Source organism: Ochotona princeps, chromosome 21, assembly GCF_030435755.1.
Source record: "Ochotona princeps isolate mOchPri1 chromosome 21, mOchPri1.hap1, whole genome shotgun sequence".
Taxonomy (NCBI): Eukaryota; Metazoa; Chordata; class Mammalia; order Lagomorpha; family Ochotonidae; genus Ochotona; species Ochotona princeps.
The window spans coordinates 15,078,101-15,099,986 of record NC_080852.1 but is presented as its reverse complement, the minus strand read 5'-3'; the positions used below and the strand labels follow the sequence as shown (position 1 = coordinate 15,099,986).

Sequence of the window (21,886 nt, the reverse complement as noted above, 5' to 3'; positions counted from 1 at the left end):
TCTGGGAGAGGCTTGCACCTGTGTGCTCCGCCTCTGAAACCAGACTCAAGAACTGCGGCAAGCACAAGTGCAGAATATACAGTTACCTATAGTAATTTCACACAATACAGAAGAAACCTGTTCATAATGCAGCAAACAAAAATAAAACTTCAGCTCTGTGGTGCTCCACAGAGGTGTACTTTTTTAAGTTCAGTTCGCTCCCTCTTTGTACAGCATCTTTTTTTTTTTTTAAGGTGATCAGCATCACAGAGTCCCACCTGTACGCGAGTGTGATTGCCCAATTCATTTAGGTAATAACTACCCCTTCTCAAACACACATTTCTGAATGCCCCCTAGTGGTGGGTGGCAACATTTTTGTTATACGTTACCCATGGAAACCCAAAAGATGGACTCAAAATGTGTTAATACAAAAAAAAATACAGTATGGGCCCACTGCAATATCCTAGTGGCTAAAGTCTTTGCCTTGCACGTGCCGAGATCCCATAGGGGTGCTGGTTCTAATCCCAGCAGCCCGGATTCCCTTCCAGCTCCCTGTTTGTGGCTTGAGAAGGCAGTCAAGAAAGGCCCAAAGCCTTGGGACCCTGCACCCACATGGGAGACCCAGAAGAAATTCCTGGCTCCTGGCTTCGGATCGGCGCAGCACTGGCCATTGGGCCACTTAGGGAGTGAATCATCGGATGGAAGATCTTCCTCTTTGTCTCTCCTCCTCTGTACATCTGACTTTCCAATAAAAATCATCTTTTTTTTAAAAAAAAGGAATAAGCAGAAAATTTTTTTAAAAAATCAGGAAAGAGCAGGGCATCATGACCTTTGTTGAATAAAGCAAAATGAAAGTGCAGTTCTGTAGTCAGTACTTGCATGTGCCCACAAACCAGTTTTCCTTGTTTCATGGAATCATGAGTAATGTTTGTTTGCTTCCCTAGAGGTTTCTTCTCTTCTCTTCTCTTCTTTGATGTGCAAGTCTTCATCAAATGGGGACAAGCTATTTCTGTTCTGGAGGACAGAAGGGTGATTGACCCCAGGCTGTTCCTCATGCCCTCCAACTCTTTTCCTTGACTCAGTGAAGATCCCAGTGCTTGCCTCGGTGCGCACAAGCCGTGGTGAGCAGCCTGACCTAATGCGCAACCAGATTACAAGGCAGCAGCTGCTCTGTGAGAGTCAGAACAGGGGAGGTGCTCCACAAGGATTTGCTAATTTGAGTCATCCTTTTCTGACTTGAAGGAGCCAGAATTTTACTGAGATATCTCCTAGCTTCAAAAAACAATTTCAAGAGGCAATATTCCCACATGTATTCGTTCACTCCCATAATGCTTGCCATGGTGAGGACTGGCTGAGCCAAAACTGGGACAGCTCAACGAAGGCACCTTCCATGTGGGTGGCAGAAGCAGTCAACTGATTGAACCACCAATATTACCCCCCAGGATCTACTGGCAGGAAGTTGGAGTCACAAATTGAAACCAGGAATCATACTCAGATGCTGTGACATGGACCATGGAACATAGACGTCTTAACTGGTATGCGAAACACCTGCTCTCCTACAGGTTTTAGCATCACTTTCAAATTTAGCAGGAACGGAGGGGACTCTCTGGAGATGCATTTGGCTGTCACCCCTGGGAGCTGCTGCTGGTACCTACCTAATGTGTAGAGGCCCAAGGAAGTTGCTATCTAGACCACAGAGCACAGGGCAGCTCTCACAGCAGTCACCCAGAAGGAAATACCAGCAGAGCTGAGGTAGAGAGAGCCTGCTTACCTTTTACCTTTCCTAGAGCTTGGTACTTGCCAAGATTTTCCTAGAGTACTATTGACTGCCAACCTGCCATTATGGTATCGTTAGGAGACAATGAATAACACTATTAACTGAACGTGAAGTCAAACTCGAGCTTTAAGAATGAATTCAAATGGTCAGAGACAGATTCCAGTTCTTTGTTCTGATGCCATAGGGCTCTCTGGAGGACATTAAATCCTTTATTTGGAAGAAGCAGAGGCAAAGGAACTAAAGAATGTCTGATTTGTTTTCAGTTCAGTCATTAGAAATCAAAGGCATTTCCTTTGTGGTATCATCTGTTACACAGTCAGCTCTGGTGTTCACCGAGGACTGACTCCAGGATCTTGTGCAGACACCAACATCCATGGATGTTCTAGTCACTTATAGGTCAACTATGACCTCACATGGTCTGCCATACATGATAAAACCATCCTATAGAGTATTTATAATGTGTAATAAGGGCATGAGGACACTAGGATTAGTCTAACAATTAAAAATGCCCTTTAAGAGCCCTGTGTTCTACATCAGAGTACTTGAGTCTCAGACCTGGCTCTAGCTCCGACTCCAGCTCCCTGCTTGCACTCCAGACCCTGGGAGATCCCAGAAAAATGAAAGCTTAAGTGGTTCAGTTCTTGCTTCCCACATGGAAAACCTGGACTGAGTTCCTGGCACTGGGCTTTGGTCTGGCGCAGTTCTGGCTGCTGGAGGCATTTGGGGAGTGAATCACTCCCTGAATAGTAGCCCCCTCTCTGTTTCTGCCTGTTCTTTAAATTTAAAAAAAATCACAAAATTAAAATATCTAATATAAAGTAAATGTCATGTAAATATTCCTATGCTGCACTGTATAGGGAAGAATGACAAGAAAAATAATCAGTGGGTACAGGTCTTCGTCTTTTTTCACCCCAAGTATTTCCAATGTGTGTTGATTGAATGCACAAGTCAGAAAGCTGCGGATAGAGAAGACTTCTTGTACTTACCATGTTCACTTTCAAATCTGGGTTTGCAGCTAGTGCATTTCTATGAAATTAAATGTCCCTATTCAAGAATACTTCCATAAATAGGAGACATTCATTTGCATATTTAATTGAAAGCCTTTCTTGGACGAAATAGAATTATGGAGAGTATCACTTGAACATCTATTACTAACTCCAGAATTAGGAGAGAAATGAAATTTTTCTAACAACAATGAGAGCTCACTGCTCTCAACTCTAACTGGTCTTTCGTATTGTACCTCTAGCACAAAGCAGCTTAACCTCCACTATAATTTCTGCAAATAGAAAAATGGTGCTTCTCAATCTTAGACAACTAACATGATATTAAAAACCAGAATTTTTATTAGTGAAAGGCATTTAGGACTCATTTTTTCTAATCATTGAGTGTATTAGTCAGCTTTTGAAAAATCTTTAAACACACAGATAGCTTTATAAGTAATAGACTTTCAGAGAGCTCATATTTAAAAATCTGAAGACCATTTCTTTTACCCAGCATGATCTCGTCTACCCCTTTAATATACACTTGTATTTTATTAGGCAAATAGAGAATCCTTCCAAGCAGTGTGAAAAAGATAGTCTCCCTCGGAGAGCAATTTCCCCTTGTAATTGTGTGTGTCATACAGGTTTGAGTAAGCACAAGGGATACAGAAAACCTCCCAAGCAACGAAAGAATTACAAGAGAGGAGAGTACGCTTTCATTTGCATAATTCAACTCATTTTAACAGCATTAATCATTTTCTTTCCAAACAAATCAACGAAATTTCAGTTTCATGGTTCCCAAAGACGTTCATTTTAGATGAATCATTTGGCCTCTCCAAATACCTCAAGCCCTCATTTTTGGGAATTGCTGAATTGAAGCAAGACCTCAGTTTCTACATTGTCTGTTCTCTTGCATCAGCATCAACAGGTAGTTTCTCTGCATCTGAAGATCACTAAGTAATGTTCCACGATCTCAAGGAAGAATCGACCTCGAGGGAAACTGAAACCAGCATAACCATGGGTAATTCAGGGCCCAATGTAGCAGGAAGCAACATCCTTCAGGCGAGCCAAAGGAAGACATGTTGCTTTAGAAGTTGAAGGGAATGAGATTAGCAGGAAAATGAGCCGAGCTCACAGATGTATCTAGGTGTGAGAACTCACTGCTCAAGTTCTGGCAGTCACAACGGCCATGTCAACTAAGACATTCAGTCAACCCTCTCATCTGCATTTCCACACAAACTCCATCAAAGACTCTCACTCTTCTTGAAGCAGTGCTTCAATAACACAATTTTTAAATGAAACACAACCAAAGAAATAACTGAGAAAAAAAACCCAAATTTTTTTCCTGCCAATATCCCAACAGAGATCTATACTCAGTTTTGCTCTAAATTATTTTCTGGGAATGTGTCCGCTAAGGACTTCCTCTTCACTATTGACTCAGAATAGAGAGAAGAAACCTGAATAAACTGTAAGGTTCAGGGAGGTAACACAGACGGATAAAAAGGATTTGATACAGAACAGAAAGAAATCTAGTTTTGTCTAAAGAGTGGCTAACACATCCAACTGATTATATCTTTGCAGGAAAGTCCCAATCTGCAAAAGTTTAAGATATAAATAGTAGCTTTCACATGAAAAATTCCCAATTTTTATGGATTAGTAGTTGTCAAAGTCGTCTCTGGGTTACTACAGTGAAACAGGCAAGGCATGTATTAAGAGCAAAGGTTGATTTAGCTAATAGTTTCGGTGGTTCAAGTCCAAGACTAGGCAGCTCTGTGCAAGCTGGCAGACAACAATGATGGGCCACGTGCAGGGTAAAGATCACAAGGTGATGAGCCACAAAACACAGGGATTTTTTACAATGACTATTTGTTATTTGCAAGGCACAGATTGAGAGTGTCAGACATACAGATTTTTCATTTGCTGGTTCATTCCACAAATGGCTACAACTGTTATGGGTGGGCCACGCAGAAGCCAGGAGCCTATAACGACATCTGGGTCTCTCAGGTAGGTGGCATGGACCCAAGTATTTCAGGATTCTACTATTTTCCCAGATGCATTAGCCAGGAGCTAGATCAGAAGTGGAATGGCCGGGACTTGACTCATATGGAATGCTGGCATCTCAGGTAGTGGTTGAACCTGATGTGCCACAAATGTGCCCCCTCCCTGCCCCCACCTAAGGTTCTTGTAGCAACCCTCCTGAGAGAATTTTCTCCTTGTGGTTTGTCTCTATAATACAAGGACCTCCCACCAGGCTTACCTCCTAAACAGCATAATTGGAGTACTTGCCACCCTCTTCTACCATTAATTTATGATTTGGGCTTAAGCCCAAATCATATTAAAACAGCAGCAGTAACTAATTAAATTTTTAAACAAGATCTTACAGACTAAATAAATCCTACCTGTGTGTCCTACTTTATCTGCCCATTTGCAGCCTTAATACTGGAAGAAGAAAATGAGAAATGGCTAACCATAGAGAGGAGAGGATAGTTACTGTCTTTAAGTTACTGGTGAATTCTTGGGCCTTAGTTATTTTATGGAAATTTTTCTAAAAGCATTATCACTTCTAAAGTTCCCACTTTAAAATTTCAAGGCTGTTGAAACCCTACAACGATCTGTCAGTCATACAGAAAGACATCTCAAATGTCAGGAGTAGCTGACAGTGGACAAAGTCCTAAGGTTCAAGCAATGCCATCTCTGAAAGCTCCCAAGATGATCATAAAAATACCTTGCCTAGCCAAGTGCTCCTAAGCCTACATGGGGCGGCTGGAAGGGAAAATTCCAGGTACCAAGAAATGTAAAGCAGTCTGTGTATCAGTGAGAAATATGCAATGGAACAGAAGGAAACCAAAATTTTCTCACTAAGTCAATAATATTTACAGCTGGTAGGTAGTGCCAAAATATTTCAGGAAGTGTCAAGTCTTCCTTTGTAAAGTAAGGCCAATCTTAGCATATATCACTGGGAAGACTAAGGCACATTCACACTTCCTCACGCTGCTTTATAAAGACTCTGAAGGTGAAGATTCCTGGTCAGTGTAGAACTTGTCGTTTTCCCCCTAAAAGAATGAAGTTTTTCGATCTCATATTTCAAAGCCAACACAGCTGAGTTGCTTCTAGAACCATCCTGTTAGCAGCTAATCATGACAATACAGAATGAATTAGCAATGGATCACTCAAGACTCAATTTCATTTCCCTTCCTCATTTCCCAGTGGGCTGGTGACATCTTCAAGCCATTTGGCCGCAACCATTTCTCTGAATCAGCAAAGACAAGTCTTTACTTCTGAACCGGAATGAGGAAGGACCAGCAAAGAACAAAGCCAAAAGCCAAAAGCATCAAGGAGCTCCCGCCAAGGATGGTACCTGTTCAGGCTTCAGCCCCGGCGGGACCCAGGCATACTCCTCCAAGGCGCAGCCTGAGTCGTCATCTGAGGTCGAGTTCCTCTGGAAGTCAAACATGAGTTTGCTAATGGTCTTCTCCATCTCCAGCGGCATCACTGTCACCATGTGCTCCTCCTGGGGACACTTGCAGTGGAGACAGATCTTCCTATAGGCAGAAAAGGTGGCAGGTGAGGAGCAAGCAAAAGAAGAAACCATTCTCCCTTTTTTTTTTTTTTCCATAAGCCTGCTAGTCACCAGTCCTTGGATCCCAAACCATAAACACATTCCTTGGCAACGGGCTTCTGGCAGAGGCATCCAAAGCTATGCTCTGGAGCACGCCTGTCTTTGTAGAAGGCGTGGCAGGCGTGAGAGAGAGCAGCGTGCAAAGGCAGAAGCCACCAGGTAAGCACGTTAAGGATGTTTACACACAGACCCCAACCTTTCCTTCTAAATCAGCAGCTCAGGGGAAAATGCCCATATGATTTTGATTTTCTTAGGCAGACCACCACATATTGGACCATGACCACAATTTCCTTGACTGCAATAGCAATTAAACACACTTAATACATATGCTTCCCAGAAACACAACCAGCAGATTTAGCCAACACTGACAGCAGACTGCTTCCTAAGCCTTGGAAAGCAGGAATGGTTGGAAATAATTTTTCTCTCTCTCTTTCCGCAGATCTTGCCCTATGGGAAAGACAATTCCTCCCCACTCCCCTCCAATAAAGACCTCGATAGGGTTGAAATACCAATTGGAAACCCACAGTTTCCCTACGTTGGTATACCAGAAGACCATGCATGTGACTTATTTCAAAAGGCAACAGCCAAAGATAAAAATCTCTCCCCCAGACTGAACTTTTCTCGTTTAAGGTTACCATCTGTTCCTTCATCCATGGCTGCAAAGAAATGATGAAGCAATAAACATGTTGATGTCAGCGACACAAAAGTATTTCTAGTCTCTCTTAATCTAATACAAAGGAAAGAAAGGAGTTGGGGAAGAAAACTTGAAGAAAAAAAGTTATTCTACGATTTTTTTATTGGTTTCAGTAGCACCTTATCAAGGCAGTGAGATTAGAATTTTAATACCCACATGCGCTTGAATTTTTTGATAACAATTTCGTTAAAATCTAATTCATATACCATAAAATGTACCGTTTTGAAACACACAATTCACTGGCTCTTAGATTATTCATAAATACGTGCAGTCTATCTAATTTTATCACGTTTTTTGTCATGCAAAAGAAGAAACCCCACGGGCAGTAGCACTGAGTTCCCCCATGCCTGACCCCCACGCTCTGACAATCACTCGGCTATTTTCTGTCTCAGTGGTTTTGCCTATTCTGGACATTTCATGTGATTGGAATCATACAACAGTCTTTTGAATGAAAATTGGCTTCTTTCCCATAAAATGATGTCAAGGCTAATCTAGGTGTAAGCACGTATCGATCCTTCATTTCCTGTTACTGCTGAATAATATTCCACTGTATGGCTCTAGCACACTTTCATCAGTTCTTGGACACCTAGGTTATTTCCACTGCTGTGAATACTGCTGCTCAGAATACTGACAATATAAGAATTTTGTGTAATATATGCTGTCGGTTTTCTTGGGTAGCCAGGGAGGAATAGTATATTGCTGAGTCATTGGGGAACATGAAGTCGAACATTTTGAAAAACTGTCCAGGGTCCTGGCACAGTAGCCTAGAGGCTAAAGTCCTAGCCTTACACATGCCAGGATCCCATATGGCCATGGGTTCATGCCCTGGCTGCCCTGCTTCCCATCCAGTTCCCTTCTTGTGGCCTGGGGAAAGCAGTGGAGGACAGCCCAAAGTCTTGGGACCCTGTATTTGCATGGGAGACCTGGAGGAGGTTCCTGGTTCCTGGCTTCAGATCAGTGCAGCTCCAGCCACTGAGGCACTTGGGGAGTGAATCAATGGATGGAGGATCTTTCTGTCTCTCCTCCTCTCTGTATATCTGACTTTCTAATAAAAACAATTTTAAAAAATCTTAAAAAAAAAAAAAGCTGTCCAGAATTGTGGACAGTTTGTTTTCCAAACTATCTGATCCATGGCATATTCCCAGCACCAGGAAATAAGGGTCCCTTTTTCTGCATATCCTTGACTAAATATTTTGTCTTTGTGATGAAAGTCATCCTACTGGGTGTGAAATGGCATCTAACTGTGGGTTTGATTTACATTTCCCCAAAGGTTAATATTTTCATCTTTTTATGAGCTTATTATACACCTTCTTTTGGAAAATGTCCATTCAAATCCTTAGTCTATTTTTCTACTGGGATATTTGTGTCACTGCTCTTCAACTATGAGTATTTTTCATAACATATTTATTGATTTGAAAGTCAGAATCACAGAGACCAAGGGTGTGGGAGGGAGGCAGAGAGAAAGAGAAAGAGAAAGAGAAAGAGAAAGAGAAAGAGAAAGAGAAAGAGAAAGAGAAAGAGAAAGAGAAAGAGAGAGAGAGAGAGAGAGAGAGAGAGAGAGAGGTTTTTTTCATTCACTGGTTCACTTGCCAAATCGCTACAATGGTCAGGGTTAGACAAGACCAAAGCCAGGAACCAGGACCTTCATTTGGGTCATTCACATAGGTGAAAGGGGCCCAAGCACCTTGGCCACATTTTGTGCTGTCCCAAGGCCAGTAACAGGGAGCGGGGTAAGAAGTGGAACAATTGGGACATGAAACAGTGCCCCATATGGCATGCCAGCATTGCAGGCTATAGTTAGCCTGCTTTGCTACAATGATGGCCCACACAAAATCCAAGTTCTTAATCTGCTGCATGATTTGCAAAAATTTTCTCCCATTCTGTGGTCTGGTGATATCTACTGAAGTACAAATGTTTAAAATTTTGTTGTTGTAGACTTTAATATTTTGTTTCTGTTATTGCTTGGAAATGTAATTAATATCCTTGAAACCACTGCCTAATTCATGAACACACAAGGGTACTTCAGAAAGTTCAGTAACAGGTGGAATTAAAGATGAGTTAATTTTATTGCAAAAATATTGAAATCTGGGCATAGTTTTTTATAATATATATTTCCATGAACTTTCTATGCAACTCTCCCCATTAAGATTGACTCATATATTTTTTATGGCCTCCTGTGTTCAATTTTGAGTTAATGTTTGTATATGGTAAAAGATTGTAGTCCAACTTCACTCTCATGTGGCTCCCTTAGTCTCAACATTATTTGTTGAAAAGATGAGTCTTTGACCATCGGTTGATCTTAGAATGTCTGTCAAAAATAAACTAAGTGACAGGGATTATTTCTGGATTCTAAATTGTATTCCACTGGTCTCTATGTACCATCTTTCTTTATATACAACTATCACCCTGTCTTTATCACTGTAGAATTGTGTGTGTGTGTGTGTGTGTGCGTGTGTGTGTGTGTATTTGTTAATTTGAAAGGCAGAGGAACAAAAAGAGAGAGGGAAAGAGAGAAAGAGAGATATCTTCCATTGGTTCAACTCCCCAAATAACCAGTAACAAGCAGGTCTTGATCATGCAGAAGGCAGAAGCCAGGAACCAGAAGCCAGGAATTTCATGCTGGTCTTCTGGCCGAGTGGCAACAGCTCTATAAACCAGTGGCTTTCAGGCCCATTATCAGGAAGCTGGGTTGCAAGCTGTGCAGCGGGACTCAGGACGTGGGCTTCAAGATGGGATGTGGATGGTACAAACAATGGTGAACTCCTGTTCCACACAGCCAAGCCCCAGATCACTGTAGCTTTCAAATCATGAAGTATGAGTTTTGAACTTTGTTCTTTTATTAAAAAAAAACTGTTTTGATTCATTTGGGTCTCTTGCATGTACATTTATAAAACATGAATTTTAGCATGTGCTTGCCAGTTTCTGAAAAATTCCAGCTGGGACTTTGACAGGGATTACTTTGCATCTGCAGATCAATTTAGGGATTACTCTCATCTTAACGATATTAAGTCTTCCAATTTATGGGGACAGGATGTCTTTCCATTTATTGCAGTCTACTTCAATTTCTTTCTATGATGTTTTGTGGTTTTCAGGTGCTTTTTTTTGTTAAGCGTATTCCCTACCACTTTAATCTTTTGGATACCATTGTCACTGAACTTGTTCTTTTCATTTCATTTGCAGGTGGCTAGTGTGTATAAGTGAGTAATATTTTCTTATTTTAATATAACATCACACAATCTTGCTAAATTTCTGTATTAGTTCAAATAGTGTGTGTGTACATGTGTATTTTTGGCATTTATATTAGAAGGAATTTCCAAAAATTGAAGGCAAATCAAATTAAAAGTTAAGTTTTGTGCAAACATTTGAAAGCCATGCATACTTTTGCATAATGTACATTTTTAAGGAGTACATTCATGCATGGATTCCTAATTCTTTATGCACCAAAATATGTTTATCATTTAATTTGATTTCCTGCTAACTTTTTTGAGTTTCCTCATACAAGACCATGTCTACAGGAATTGAGACTGCCAGACTTCTTCCTAACTGAATGGTTTCGATTTCTTTGTCTTGTCTTATTGCCATGGCTGGAACCTCTAGGACAATGCTGAATAGACGGAGCAAAGGTAGACATGCTTTGACTTAGTCCTTATTTTAAAGGAAAGCACCCAGTCTTTCACTTCAATCTGTCAGCTGTGGGTTTTCTTAACTGAGTTTTATCAGGCGATGGAATATCTCATCTATGCTACTTCACCGTCTGCTATTAGCCTGAGAAAGCGTTGATAAAATCCAATGCTTTCTCTGTAGCTATGGCAATGATCAGCTGCTCTTGTGTCCTTATTCTTTCAATGCACTATGCCTGAATTTCGACACAAAAATGTACTTGAAACAAAACCAGTTTAGTCCAGCTGAGTGAGACTTGTCAGCTTCTCACCCCTTCCTGTCTTTCATCAGTTGGAAATACACCCAGACCAAACGCACATCGCGGATCTGGTTTATATCTCCAAATGCAGAGAAGTTCCCTCCAAACCCTGGCTGTTGCTTTTAAAAATAGTCAAGGCCCATTCTAACAGCAACTCCCCAAATGATCAGCTACTGTAAAGAGCTCAGAGCTGCTGGAGACACTCAGATCCCTCCCCCAACACCACCCGTCCCTGAACCTTCCTTGCTTATTTATGACTTAGGGGGGAAAGGTTTCAATATGTTGAGGCAAATGTACTAAGCTTTTTTATATAAGACTTTATATATATATATATATATATAATTTTTTTACTTTATTTGAAAAGGAGAGGTAGAGAAACATGAAGAGATTTCCCATCTACTGATGTTAGCAACGGCCACGGTTGGGCGAGGCCGAAACTCAGAGTTAACAACTTGATCTGGGTATCCTACCTAGGTAGCAGGAATTCATCTATCTGAGCCATCACCACTGCCTTCAGGGTCTGCATGGGCAGCAAGCTGCAATCAGGCAGAAGCAGAGGCAGGGCTCAAACCGACACTTTGGATGCAGGATGTCTTGGTGGCTGTGCCAATGTCTGCCAAATGTCTGCCTCTGGTGACTAATGCTTTTTACTAGACAGCCATACTTTCAAAATGAAATGTAGGAGCATTTTTATCCATTTACCCTCCAGAACAGCTATGAATGATATTCTATTTAGCAATGCAGGAAGGAGCACTGAATACACACACACACATTCCCATTTCCCCATTTTTTTAAATGAGGTACAATGCAATTCCAACACACGGAGTGACACCTGACCCAACCAGACAGCCAGCATTTCCACTTCCTCAAATTTTCCTCACGTTCGGAGCCTAGCAGTCCTCTCTTCCTCACAGGGGATACAGGACATGATTGTGAACCAATGTCTCCCCACTGAGAACACAGCAGTTCCTATCAAATGGACATGATTTACGGAAGTAGAACTCCAGCAGAAGGGAAACACCTAACAAGGAGAAAGCAAAAATCCAGGACATAATCAGACCCACAGAGAGCCTCATGAGCAGAGGAATAAACACAGAAGGGAAGAGGGAGGGAGCGAGAGAGATCAGGGCTCTACTTGGTTACTCAACAACTATCCCACATCTGCTAGTGCTGGAGAAGCTTCTAGATTCATGCTCCCAGGAGGGAGAATGAAACAAGCAGAAAACGAATTATTTCATTCCATAGCATAAGAAGGATGGCGAGGGCTGTGGATGGCTTTTCCACAGACACAAAATGGCAGCAGGTGGAGAGACACCCACTCATTAACTGTCAGGGCGCTCAGGCCATCTGTAGGAAGGGGTGCAGGACAAGGGTGGCCTGGGTGGACCAAGCTCTATGTGCTGTATCTGATTTACATTAGACCTCAAGGACATGAACACAGCACTGCTCCTCAGTCCTTTAAGAATACACTCCTACGTTCCAGGGAAGTAAATCAAGGCTCAGAGCCATGAGACAAATGCACAAAACAAAGCTTAAAGCATGAGGACAGGCGTTCCACGTAGGATCCACCTGACCCCTGAACTGACAAATTACCTCAAGAAAACAAATGATCTTAACTCCAGAATATTTCTTAACTCCTGAACAACAAACTCACTCCTAAAAAAGCAGAACCAAAGAGAAAACAATAATAATCAAACAAACAAAAAACCCACAGTTGAAAATCAGTCAAAACCATGGGTGCCCTGTTTATCTTGCCTGCTATCTACCTGTCTCCCACTCCTCATTTATAACTAACAGGGAGCCCAGTGACAAGGCAAAAAAAAATTTTTTTTGCAAAGAACATTCCATCTCTGAGAGATTCCGTAACAGCCTCTGCAAAGGCTAACTGAATAAGCTCCGCTTACAAATTAGTGAACTAAGGCTCAGACATTCAGAAAAGAGTCGAGGGTCAGAGGTCAAGAGAATTTCCCAGGAGTCTCAGGTCTCTGCCCCGCTTTGGCAAAATGTACATTGCAATCCTCCCAGCCCTGTCCCGAGAGTGTGTGCCTTCCACACTTTGATGAAAGCTTTTCACCTGAATGGAGCACATGCAGGAGTGGGTGGGGGAAATAGAGGATTTAGGGTTTTTTTTTTTCTTAAATAGACATTTATGAAAATAGAAGCTGCTAGTAAAGCAGGATTTCATTAAGACACACACACATAAAGGGTGCATTGGTTTCATTCTGTCACAGTTGACATCCCACCTGCACGTAATTGGGTTTGTGAATGACAGGTTTCTGAGGAGTAAGTGTGATTCAGAGCGGAGATGCTGTAGTCTCCCTCCTTCTCTGCCTCCACCTTAAAACAACCCTAGAGGCCCCTCATGCCTACCTAAGCTGTGGCTAGTCAGTCATTTGCTTCCACATCTCAGCTACCACAGTGGACTCTGCCCAGTATCATCAGCAGGTGGAGAGCCACCCTTGAACACTCTCAGGGCACCCAGGCCAAGTGCAGCAGTAACCACACCACTTGAATAACTGACAATTTCTACCACTTAACAGGCTGCTGAGGTTTTTATATAAATGGACTGAGGAAGGGGTACGAGTGTGGGAAGAAACATCCTCAAAGTGTTGACAGGTTATTTAAAACACTGAACCCAGAACCACAGGTCTTGCTCAGTGTGAGACATGATAGGCGGGTGAAGGTAAAAAGGCAAAAAGGAGATCTTCCTTTATAATATGATCTCTGACAAGCCCAAGTTGAAAAATGGAGAATTTTCTATTTGAATAGGATCGTAAACATCATTCAGTCCTTTTTTATTTCCTTTCCTCCCCTTTCTCTCTTGCCTTTCTTTCTACTGAGATGGAAAAATACTGTTTTTAAGGACTTCACAGGTGGAAACTCAATACAAAAAATAGTGCTATAAAAATAAAAATTGATGTCAGGGAAGTCAACCTGAAGGCCAACTCTTCTCATGCCCAACTCTCTTTCCAAACTCCAGGCTCCTTCATGGCCCTAAGGTCCACAGGATTCCAGAGATACTCTCAATTGCCCAGAATTCCATAAGCCATTTCTCGTTGGGACCAAAATGTAAAGTGAATTCTTGACCATCAGCTACAAAGAAGGAAAAGAAATACAGAGGTGGCTGAAGGGGTGGGAGCTAATTCCTAATTTTGAAACTCTGCTTATAAGTAGAGTCCATTCCTGGGGAATCCTACATCTGACTGCCTATACATTAGACAGAGTTAACTGGGGGAGTCACGAGGGTCCCACAATGACTCTGATTTGCTAGGCCTCTTGCAGGACCCAGGAATGTGCATCTTCAGTGGTAGACCACTCAGGTGGGAAGCAGGTATACTCAGGCACACTTGGAGGACCCTCTTCGATTATGTCTCAGTGTTGGTCTAAAAGCTAGTGTGGGTTCTTGTCATATACTTAGGGGTCACAGCATCTGCGGGCAATGTGCTTCTTTCAAACTGGACCCACATCACCTGCCATAAGTATGCATCTTAGCCCACTTGGCAGCTGGGTACCACCTGGGTGTGTGGGTGTGTGCAAAGCTACTGGTGAAAAGCAAGACTACATTGGCCTCAAGAACTGTCTCTCTCAGGGCAGCCCTGTTACCTAGTCCTCTGGCCTCCAACCTCCCCTAGGAAGGGGATGCTCTGTTCCAGGTTCATGGTCAGGTCAGGTTCAGGTCACATTTATGCACAGGATCAAAGGGCAGACTGCTTATAGATTTGGCCAGCACAGCACAAGCTGAGCCACCGAGGAGGAATGCACCATGCTTTGTTTCACAAGGCAATGTCCCAGGCTGCAGAGGTCAGGTGTGGGAAAATGCACTTTTGTTAAAAGACAAAGAGCTAAAATAACCCAAAGGCCTCTAGAACATTCTGCTGAATAACAGATGTGGTCTAGGTATTTAAATTCTTCCATGCCTCTAGCCTACTAGAGGCAAAAGAAAACTCTTCTGTCTTCTTAATAATAAGGAGCAAAAGGGGAAACATTTTCTTACTTGTTATGTTTACTCTAATTTAAAGTTACTGCTTCCTTATCCCTAAAAAAATGCAATGCATAATTGATGCCGAAAAAAAAAAATCAGGACTTCCAGATAAGCAAGAAGGAAAAAAATTTCCAAACACTCCCAATCCCAAAGATAATCACCACTAACCAGAAACAGCTGCTGGTTCTCTTGTCCCTTCATATGAAGAAACTGGAAACCAGACAGACTTTATTCAAAGTGTTCCCCACCAGTGAGAGCCAAAGGACAAGACTCTGGCCTGGAATGACAAGACATGAGCCAGAGCCACCCACATGTACACACACAACATTCCCAGCAAAGAGATGTGCATTATTCAATCCAGATAAGTGAGTTTGTTCTGATCTGGTGCCCTGTAGCAGGATCAAAAATTTATTTAACTAGCAAGGAAGATAACGCCTCCATGGGAATCACATATAGATTTACGGGGATCAAAGAGTTAAAGTGAGGTCCCTCAGATAAAAACCATCTGAAAAACAGATTTTAATAACTATCAACTTTCAATTTTCTGTGCGAGTAGAGAGAGATGGGGCATGGATAATTTAAAACCACTAAGACTTGGCTCAGAATGGCAAGTTTGTACATCGGTCCCATACTGGCCGATGCTGCAATAACTTACATCACTTCAAACCACCTAATGGGTTGCCTTGGGAAAGGCTGACTCAGGAGGAGCTGGGCTGCAGTCCGACTTTCTCAGTCTGCTCGGTTGCCCAATTTCCTTGAGTTTCCAATGAGAGCGTCAACCCTTCACCCACAAGCCAAGCACCAGGCTGAACTATACGCCAAGCATTCAACTTCACTAGCCTTGGTTTCCCAGGTTTGGGGAGGTAATGGAGGTTTCAGGAAAGAGGTTTTCACTAGAGTACAAGTTGTACAGAAGAAATAACTAAATACAAAAAAACAGTGGATTTTGTTAGAGAAGAGAAAAAAAAGTCATTCCTCTGTGGTGTTCAACTGAGCCAGTAAGAACTGCCAGGTCTGCCTGCCCTCACATATTGCTGTGACAACCCTGCCTGAATAAGTCAGGGATGTTACCACTGAGCTGTCAGAAAAGACATACACTTTCCTCCTCAAAAGCTGCACAGTCACCTTACCATAGGACCCCACTCGGGTCTTCAACTCCTCTCCTTCACCAAACACAAGCACGGGATCACAAGGTCAGAGGGGAAGGCAGGCAAGAACTCTTGTCTGTGCAGGCTGGGCTAAAAAAGACTGACAGTATTCCACAATGTGAATGTTGGGCACCAAGGAAGAAGGGAGCTCCAGGCAGGTCTGACTTTCGGAATCCTGACTTCACTCTGCACAAGGGCACATGAGGGGCGAATGGAGTCGCTATGCTCTACTGTTAAGGTAAGGTCTTACATTTAGGGAGGATTTAGAACATTTACATTATTTTCACACAGTTTTTTCTCATTTATTCACTCTTGGCAGTTTTGAAAAGCTGGCATTTTTACCCATGTTGCAGATATGAAAATGTAAATCACAAACTCATAAGGGATTGGGCCTGAAGTTACAGAGATTAGAATCTGTTATCTGGCTCAATGCTCTCAGGTAGAATGGATAAATATTCCTTCCTTCTTTTTGTGCAGGCATGAATGCATCCATCCATCCATCCATCCATCCAACCAACCTGCCAGTCAACCAACCCAGCAACCTCTAACCAATCACACAACACTGACAGCATCTACTGCCTGCTAGGTACTAGATGAACATTAATAAATAACACATTATTCTTATTAAATTAACATTAATAAAATTAATAACACATTAATAAAGCTAGACAAAATCCCTACCTACCCTCAGAGAGCTTCAAGTTAAGTGAGGAGGACAGACCATGGCCATAAACACAAACACACACACTGTGCCATCTACAGAGCATGTTAAGTGTAGAAAGAGGGAGATGAATGAGGAACACAGAACAAAAGGAACTGGGGCTGGGTTGGGTTAGGCTTGCCCAAGATGGGACACTTAAGTCGCTCTCTGTCACCTGTGAGGAACAGCAGGGGAGAGTTTTCCAGGCTCAGGGCAAGGAACCTAATTCGCTCTCAGGAGGTGTCATCGTTGCCTCAATCCTCCCCAGCACTGCCTGCGCTGATGACAGTGCCCAAACCGGCTGGGCCACTGCCTGTCCCAAAGCCCAAGCTCAGCTGTGAAATGCAGGGGACCATGCCATCTCAGCAGGCGTCAGAAAGTTCTTCCAGTCTCTCTGTGTCTTCTCTCAGTGGAATTCCTAGATCCCCGTATCTTGATGCCAGACCTCAGCATATCCTGTTATTGGCAGCCTTACCGGCTCCTTCATTCCCTCCCCTCAATACAACACTCTGTTTTTCTCTGTTTTTGGCAAAGATTCTGTCTGAATGAAGGACCCAGGCATGAACCTTGACACTTTCCACGTCTGGAAGCGAGATTCTTATCTCTGTGAGAAAGGAAAAAAGGTTTCCTAACAAACACAGAAGCTACGGGGCGGGAGACCGTGACGGGGCCAGCTGGGTACGAGGCTGGTGTGTGCTCAGTGCCAAAACCATGCTGCCTGGTCCTGTCCAACTCCCTCCCTTCCGCCCGGGCCCCAGCCGCTCTGACCATCTGTACAAAAAGAAGCTCCTCTCTCCCAGGGCTGGCTGAAGTTGGTTCAGTGTCACGTCCACTGACAGTTATTTCCTCTTCTTAAGATGCCAACTCACTTTTGGATGGAAAAAAAAAATACCCAGTGCCCTTCTTAAATGAATTGATTTTGCAATTTTAGAAATGTGTCAACACAGTTCGTTCAAACCAGCCTTTGGTGACTCTTGTGGAAGTACAGCCCTGTAATACCTCTTTGATCTACCAAACGGATGCCTCAGTCATGGAGGAGCAGGTAATACCTCAGCTAGATCCTCCACAATCAGGCCCTAGGCAGGTGTCTGTGCATGATGACCCTATGAAGGCCTGAGAAGGAATGGAGAACAGAAGCGGGGAAGGCCAAAAAGCCAACAGAGTGAACTGATGAACAAATTGTAGCTTTGGGCAATCAGGGCACATGCCAGCTAAAGACCCATAGAAGACAGTCCAGAACATTCCTCAGAGAAGACCCACTTGAGAGTCAAGGAGGAAGGGGACTTATGTACCAACTCCCAACACAACTCTCCCGGGTTGAGGATCACTCTCAGGACTCTTTGGTAGTACCACCCAGATGCAGCCCAGAAGTCGCAGGCTCAAGTAGAACGTTGCTGTTCCGACTGCAACAAGAATGGTGGGTGCTGAGCTGGAAAGTTATGATGCTGAAATATTTAATGCAGACAATATCGTTTATTCAACAATAATTCTGTGAACATCCACTATGCAGGGTAGCACATGTTGCAAGCGGTTAAAATAGAATAAAAATCAAGGAGTTCCTGGCTGACTGAGACATGGAGATGGGCTTACTAAGAGCTAGATGTAACATTTCTTTATTTTTTTTAATAAAAAGATTTATTTGGTTTATTTGAAAGGCTGCATTACAGGGAAAGTAAGAGAGGACAGAAAGAAAGATCTTACATTTACTGGTTCATTCCCCAAATGGTCACAATGACCAGGGCTGGGCCAGGCTGAAGCCAAGAAGTTTCATCCAGTTTTCCTATGTGAGTGCAGGGTTCCAAGGATTGGACAATCTTTCTCTGGTTTCCCAAGTGCATTAGCAGGGAGATGGGTCTGAAACAAAGTAGCCGGGACTTGAACTGGTACCCATATGGGATGCCTGTGTTGCAGGCAATGGCTTAACTTGCTCAGCCATAACACTGGTCCCAAAACCTTAAACATCAAAGTGGGTCGTACTTCTGGGGATATTTATGAGGATGTCCTTTCAATAAGGCAAGAGATGTTGAAACATGTGCAGATAAAGGATGATGTTTGCAGTTTATTCTTAGATGGCCCAAAATTAACTACACAAAAACATAGTGAGGAGAGCAAGAGAGAAAGCTAGGAGACAGAAAACAACAGGCACAAATGCAGCAAAATAGTAACAGAAAAATCTAGAACAGTATAGGGAGTTCATTATAATATTCCCATGGCTTCTAGATAACACTGTGCATTTTCAAAGCAAATGAAATAAAATAAAACAAAGTGGAGATTAGTGTGACTGCTGCTTAGTCAGCAGCCATGGGCCAGGCTCTGTGCTTCAGGGGTTCCTGGGTGACGGGCAAGCTTCCTTGAGGAAGTGAGAACTGAAGATTGCTGAGCAGGAGGTTTTCTACATGGGAGAGAACATGGTACCACCAGCATACTGAGACAGTGGCGAGACGGCAACTGATGAACTACACCTGGAATCCAGGATGAGAAATGTTGGCTCTGTGCAAAAGCAATCACAGGCCAGCAAGGAATCTGCCTACCCAGCAGCACACAGAGAACTAATTCAGCTTCATGATGAGCAGACAGAGCAAGTCCTCAAAGGAGAAGAGCTTGGCCACTGATGTTGTCTCCATGGCAACACTGCTACCTGCATCACTGCATCCCTACACAGGGCCACGGGTATCTAGAGAAGCTCTGATATCTTTAGCTGCCTGTCAGACCCACTGCTCTGCTAAGAACAAACCAACATGGACATAACGGTTATTCCTTTCTGGACAAATTCCTCTACTTCGCTTTGTTCACCTGCTAATCACCAGGATTTTATAGCATGCATGTTTTTGCTTCATGGGATGTTTAGCACAGCAAATCACATGGACCTTTCCTTTCCAGATGAGTCCCATGAGACAACAGCAAGTGCAAAGTGATTTTTAACACCCCTAACCTCCAAACTACAGAGGAAGGATGGGAAGACTCTACAAAACACCTTTTTGTCACTTTCTTCCACGCAACCTGTACAAGTACTTGTTTAGTCTATCTCTTCTGACAAGAGGTGGGATAAACACACATAGATAAGGTCTGGGACTTTAAATTTCCCCCTAAGTGCTTACAGACAGGCAGGAAGAGTGCAGTGGCCTGAATTCAGGAGCCACAGTACTTGGGTTCAAGTCCTGCCACTTACTTTATGTCTTTAGAATTAAATAACACATGATACATGCTTGGTACAACGAAACTGGGTTATGTGGCAGGCCCTATGCTATGGGGGAGGATCCAAGGGACTACAAAGTAATTGGGATTCTGGTTCTGTAGAGGTCAATCTAGATCCTAGTGATGTATTTCTGTTAGGATGGACAGAGATCAACAGAGATCAAACAGAAAACAGACTGGGTGGTAAGCAATTCCTTCCTCTAAGTTGATACTGAACAATCGCCATATAGCTAAAATTGTGCTAGACTGAGAACAGTAATGAGTCCCATTCCTACCATGGGATTATACAGCAAGATCACAGAAATGACCTTTAAAAACAAATAAAAGATGTATTTATTTTACTTGAAAAAACTGCAGACAATAAAAAGGGTGAGATGGACAGAAACAAAGGGAGAGAAAGATTTCCCATCTGCAGATCCATTTCCCGAGTAGATACACAATTAGAGCTGGGCTGGTCCAAAGCCAAGAGCTGGAAGCTTCTTCTTGGTCTTCCACATGGGTACAGGGGCCCAAGGCCTGAGGCAGATGTGAAGGATTAGCCTGATAGGCCACTGAGCCAGCCCATGACTTTTTTTAAAGATGTATTTATTTATTAAAAATCCAGTACTAGAGACAGAGAGCAAAAGATAGAAAAAAAGAAAGAGAGAAAGAGACAGAGGGAGCGAGGGAGAAGGGAGAGAGAGGGAGAAAGGAAAGGAAGGAAAACTAGGAGGAAGGAAGGAAATAAAGGAAGAAGTTTTCTATCCTCTGGTTCATTCTCCACATGGCCACAACACCATGACTGTTTCAGGCCAAAGTCAGGAACCTGGAACTCCATCCTGGTCTCCCATGTGGGTAACAGGGGTTCCCGTACTTAGATCATTTTCCACTCCTTTCTCAGGCCATTAGCAGGTGGCTGGATTGGAACTGGAGCAGATGGAACTTCAACAGGCACTCAAAGGGGATGTTGCTATTGCAGGCAGTAGCTTAACGCACTGACCCAAAAAAGTTAGGTCCAAACCACCTATTCATACCAAGATACTATGAACAGATTAGGTGTTAAAGTGCTCTTGGGTTAATCGAGAACTTTGAAATTTACCAAGCCCTCACACTTCAGGAAATTCTGACCCGCCAAGGATCTCTACAGGGTTGGATGGAAGGGCAGGGGTTTTTTATGGAAGAAAAGCGGAACTCAGAGATGGCAAGCGCCAAGGCTGCTGCCACTAAACCTGGGAGGTGTCTGCAACTCCTAGCCTGACCTTCTGTTCCCTGAGCCAGGGGAAGTCAAGACAATTTGGCTCCATGTCTGGGGTACGATTTCTCTAACCTTTAAGACAACCTTTTCTGAGTATGCACCAGGCTCCGTGCTAAGTACTTCCATGGCATTCCCTACTTAGTACTGAAACCACACCATACGATGAGGAGGAAGTAATAATCCCAGACGGGACAACAAAGGCTTAGGGAGTCTACAGAACACACCCAGCCCCTTCACCCAACATCCCAGCACCCTTCACCCAACACCCCAACACTCATCACCCAGCACCCCAACACCCTTCACCCAATACCCCATGCCCTTTCAGTCTAAATGCCCCAGGTCCATGAATCCCTGTACAAGTTGTGCTTTACTCCCTGGTCATAGAAGGGTCCCCAGCTCACTGGCAAGTCATAGGAAATTCTTAAGTGGCTGCTTATTAATAACATTTTTAGTTTATATTAGGCCGCCTTTCATCCAGGGGAACTCGGCCAGCTCCATACACAGAAAACCACGGAAACACAACCATCTCTGGAGTGGATGTGTGCCAACTGGCTACGGCACCCCTCAGGGGCTCAGCCTGTGGGGATTCTGGCAATGGTCACACCCTTCAAAACCTGACAGGGGCCCTTGAATATCAGTTGTGAACAACTCGAGGCAAA

General features: G+C 43.2%; 1 protein-coding gene across 3 annotated transcripts in view; it reads right to left on the bottom strand.

The window, feature by feature from the left end:
- Positions 1 to 21,886, bottom strand: part of PRICKLE2 (prickle planar cell polarity protein 2) — a 352,984-nt gene that overhangs the window by 85,833 nt on the left and 245,265 nt on the right. For all 3 annotated transcript variants that reach the window (XM_004581592.2, XM_058678924.1, XM_058678923.1), the window contains one exon: positions 6,095 to 6,278. In XM_004581592.2, coding sequence (XP_004581649.2) covers positions 6,095 to 6,278 — 184 coding nt within the window. The remainder of the gene's footprint in view (positions 1 to 6,094; positions 6,279 to 21,886) is intronic.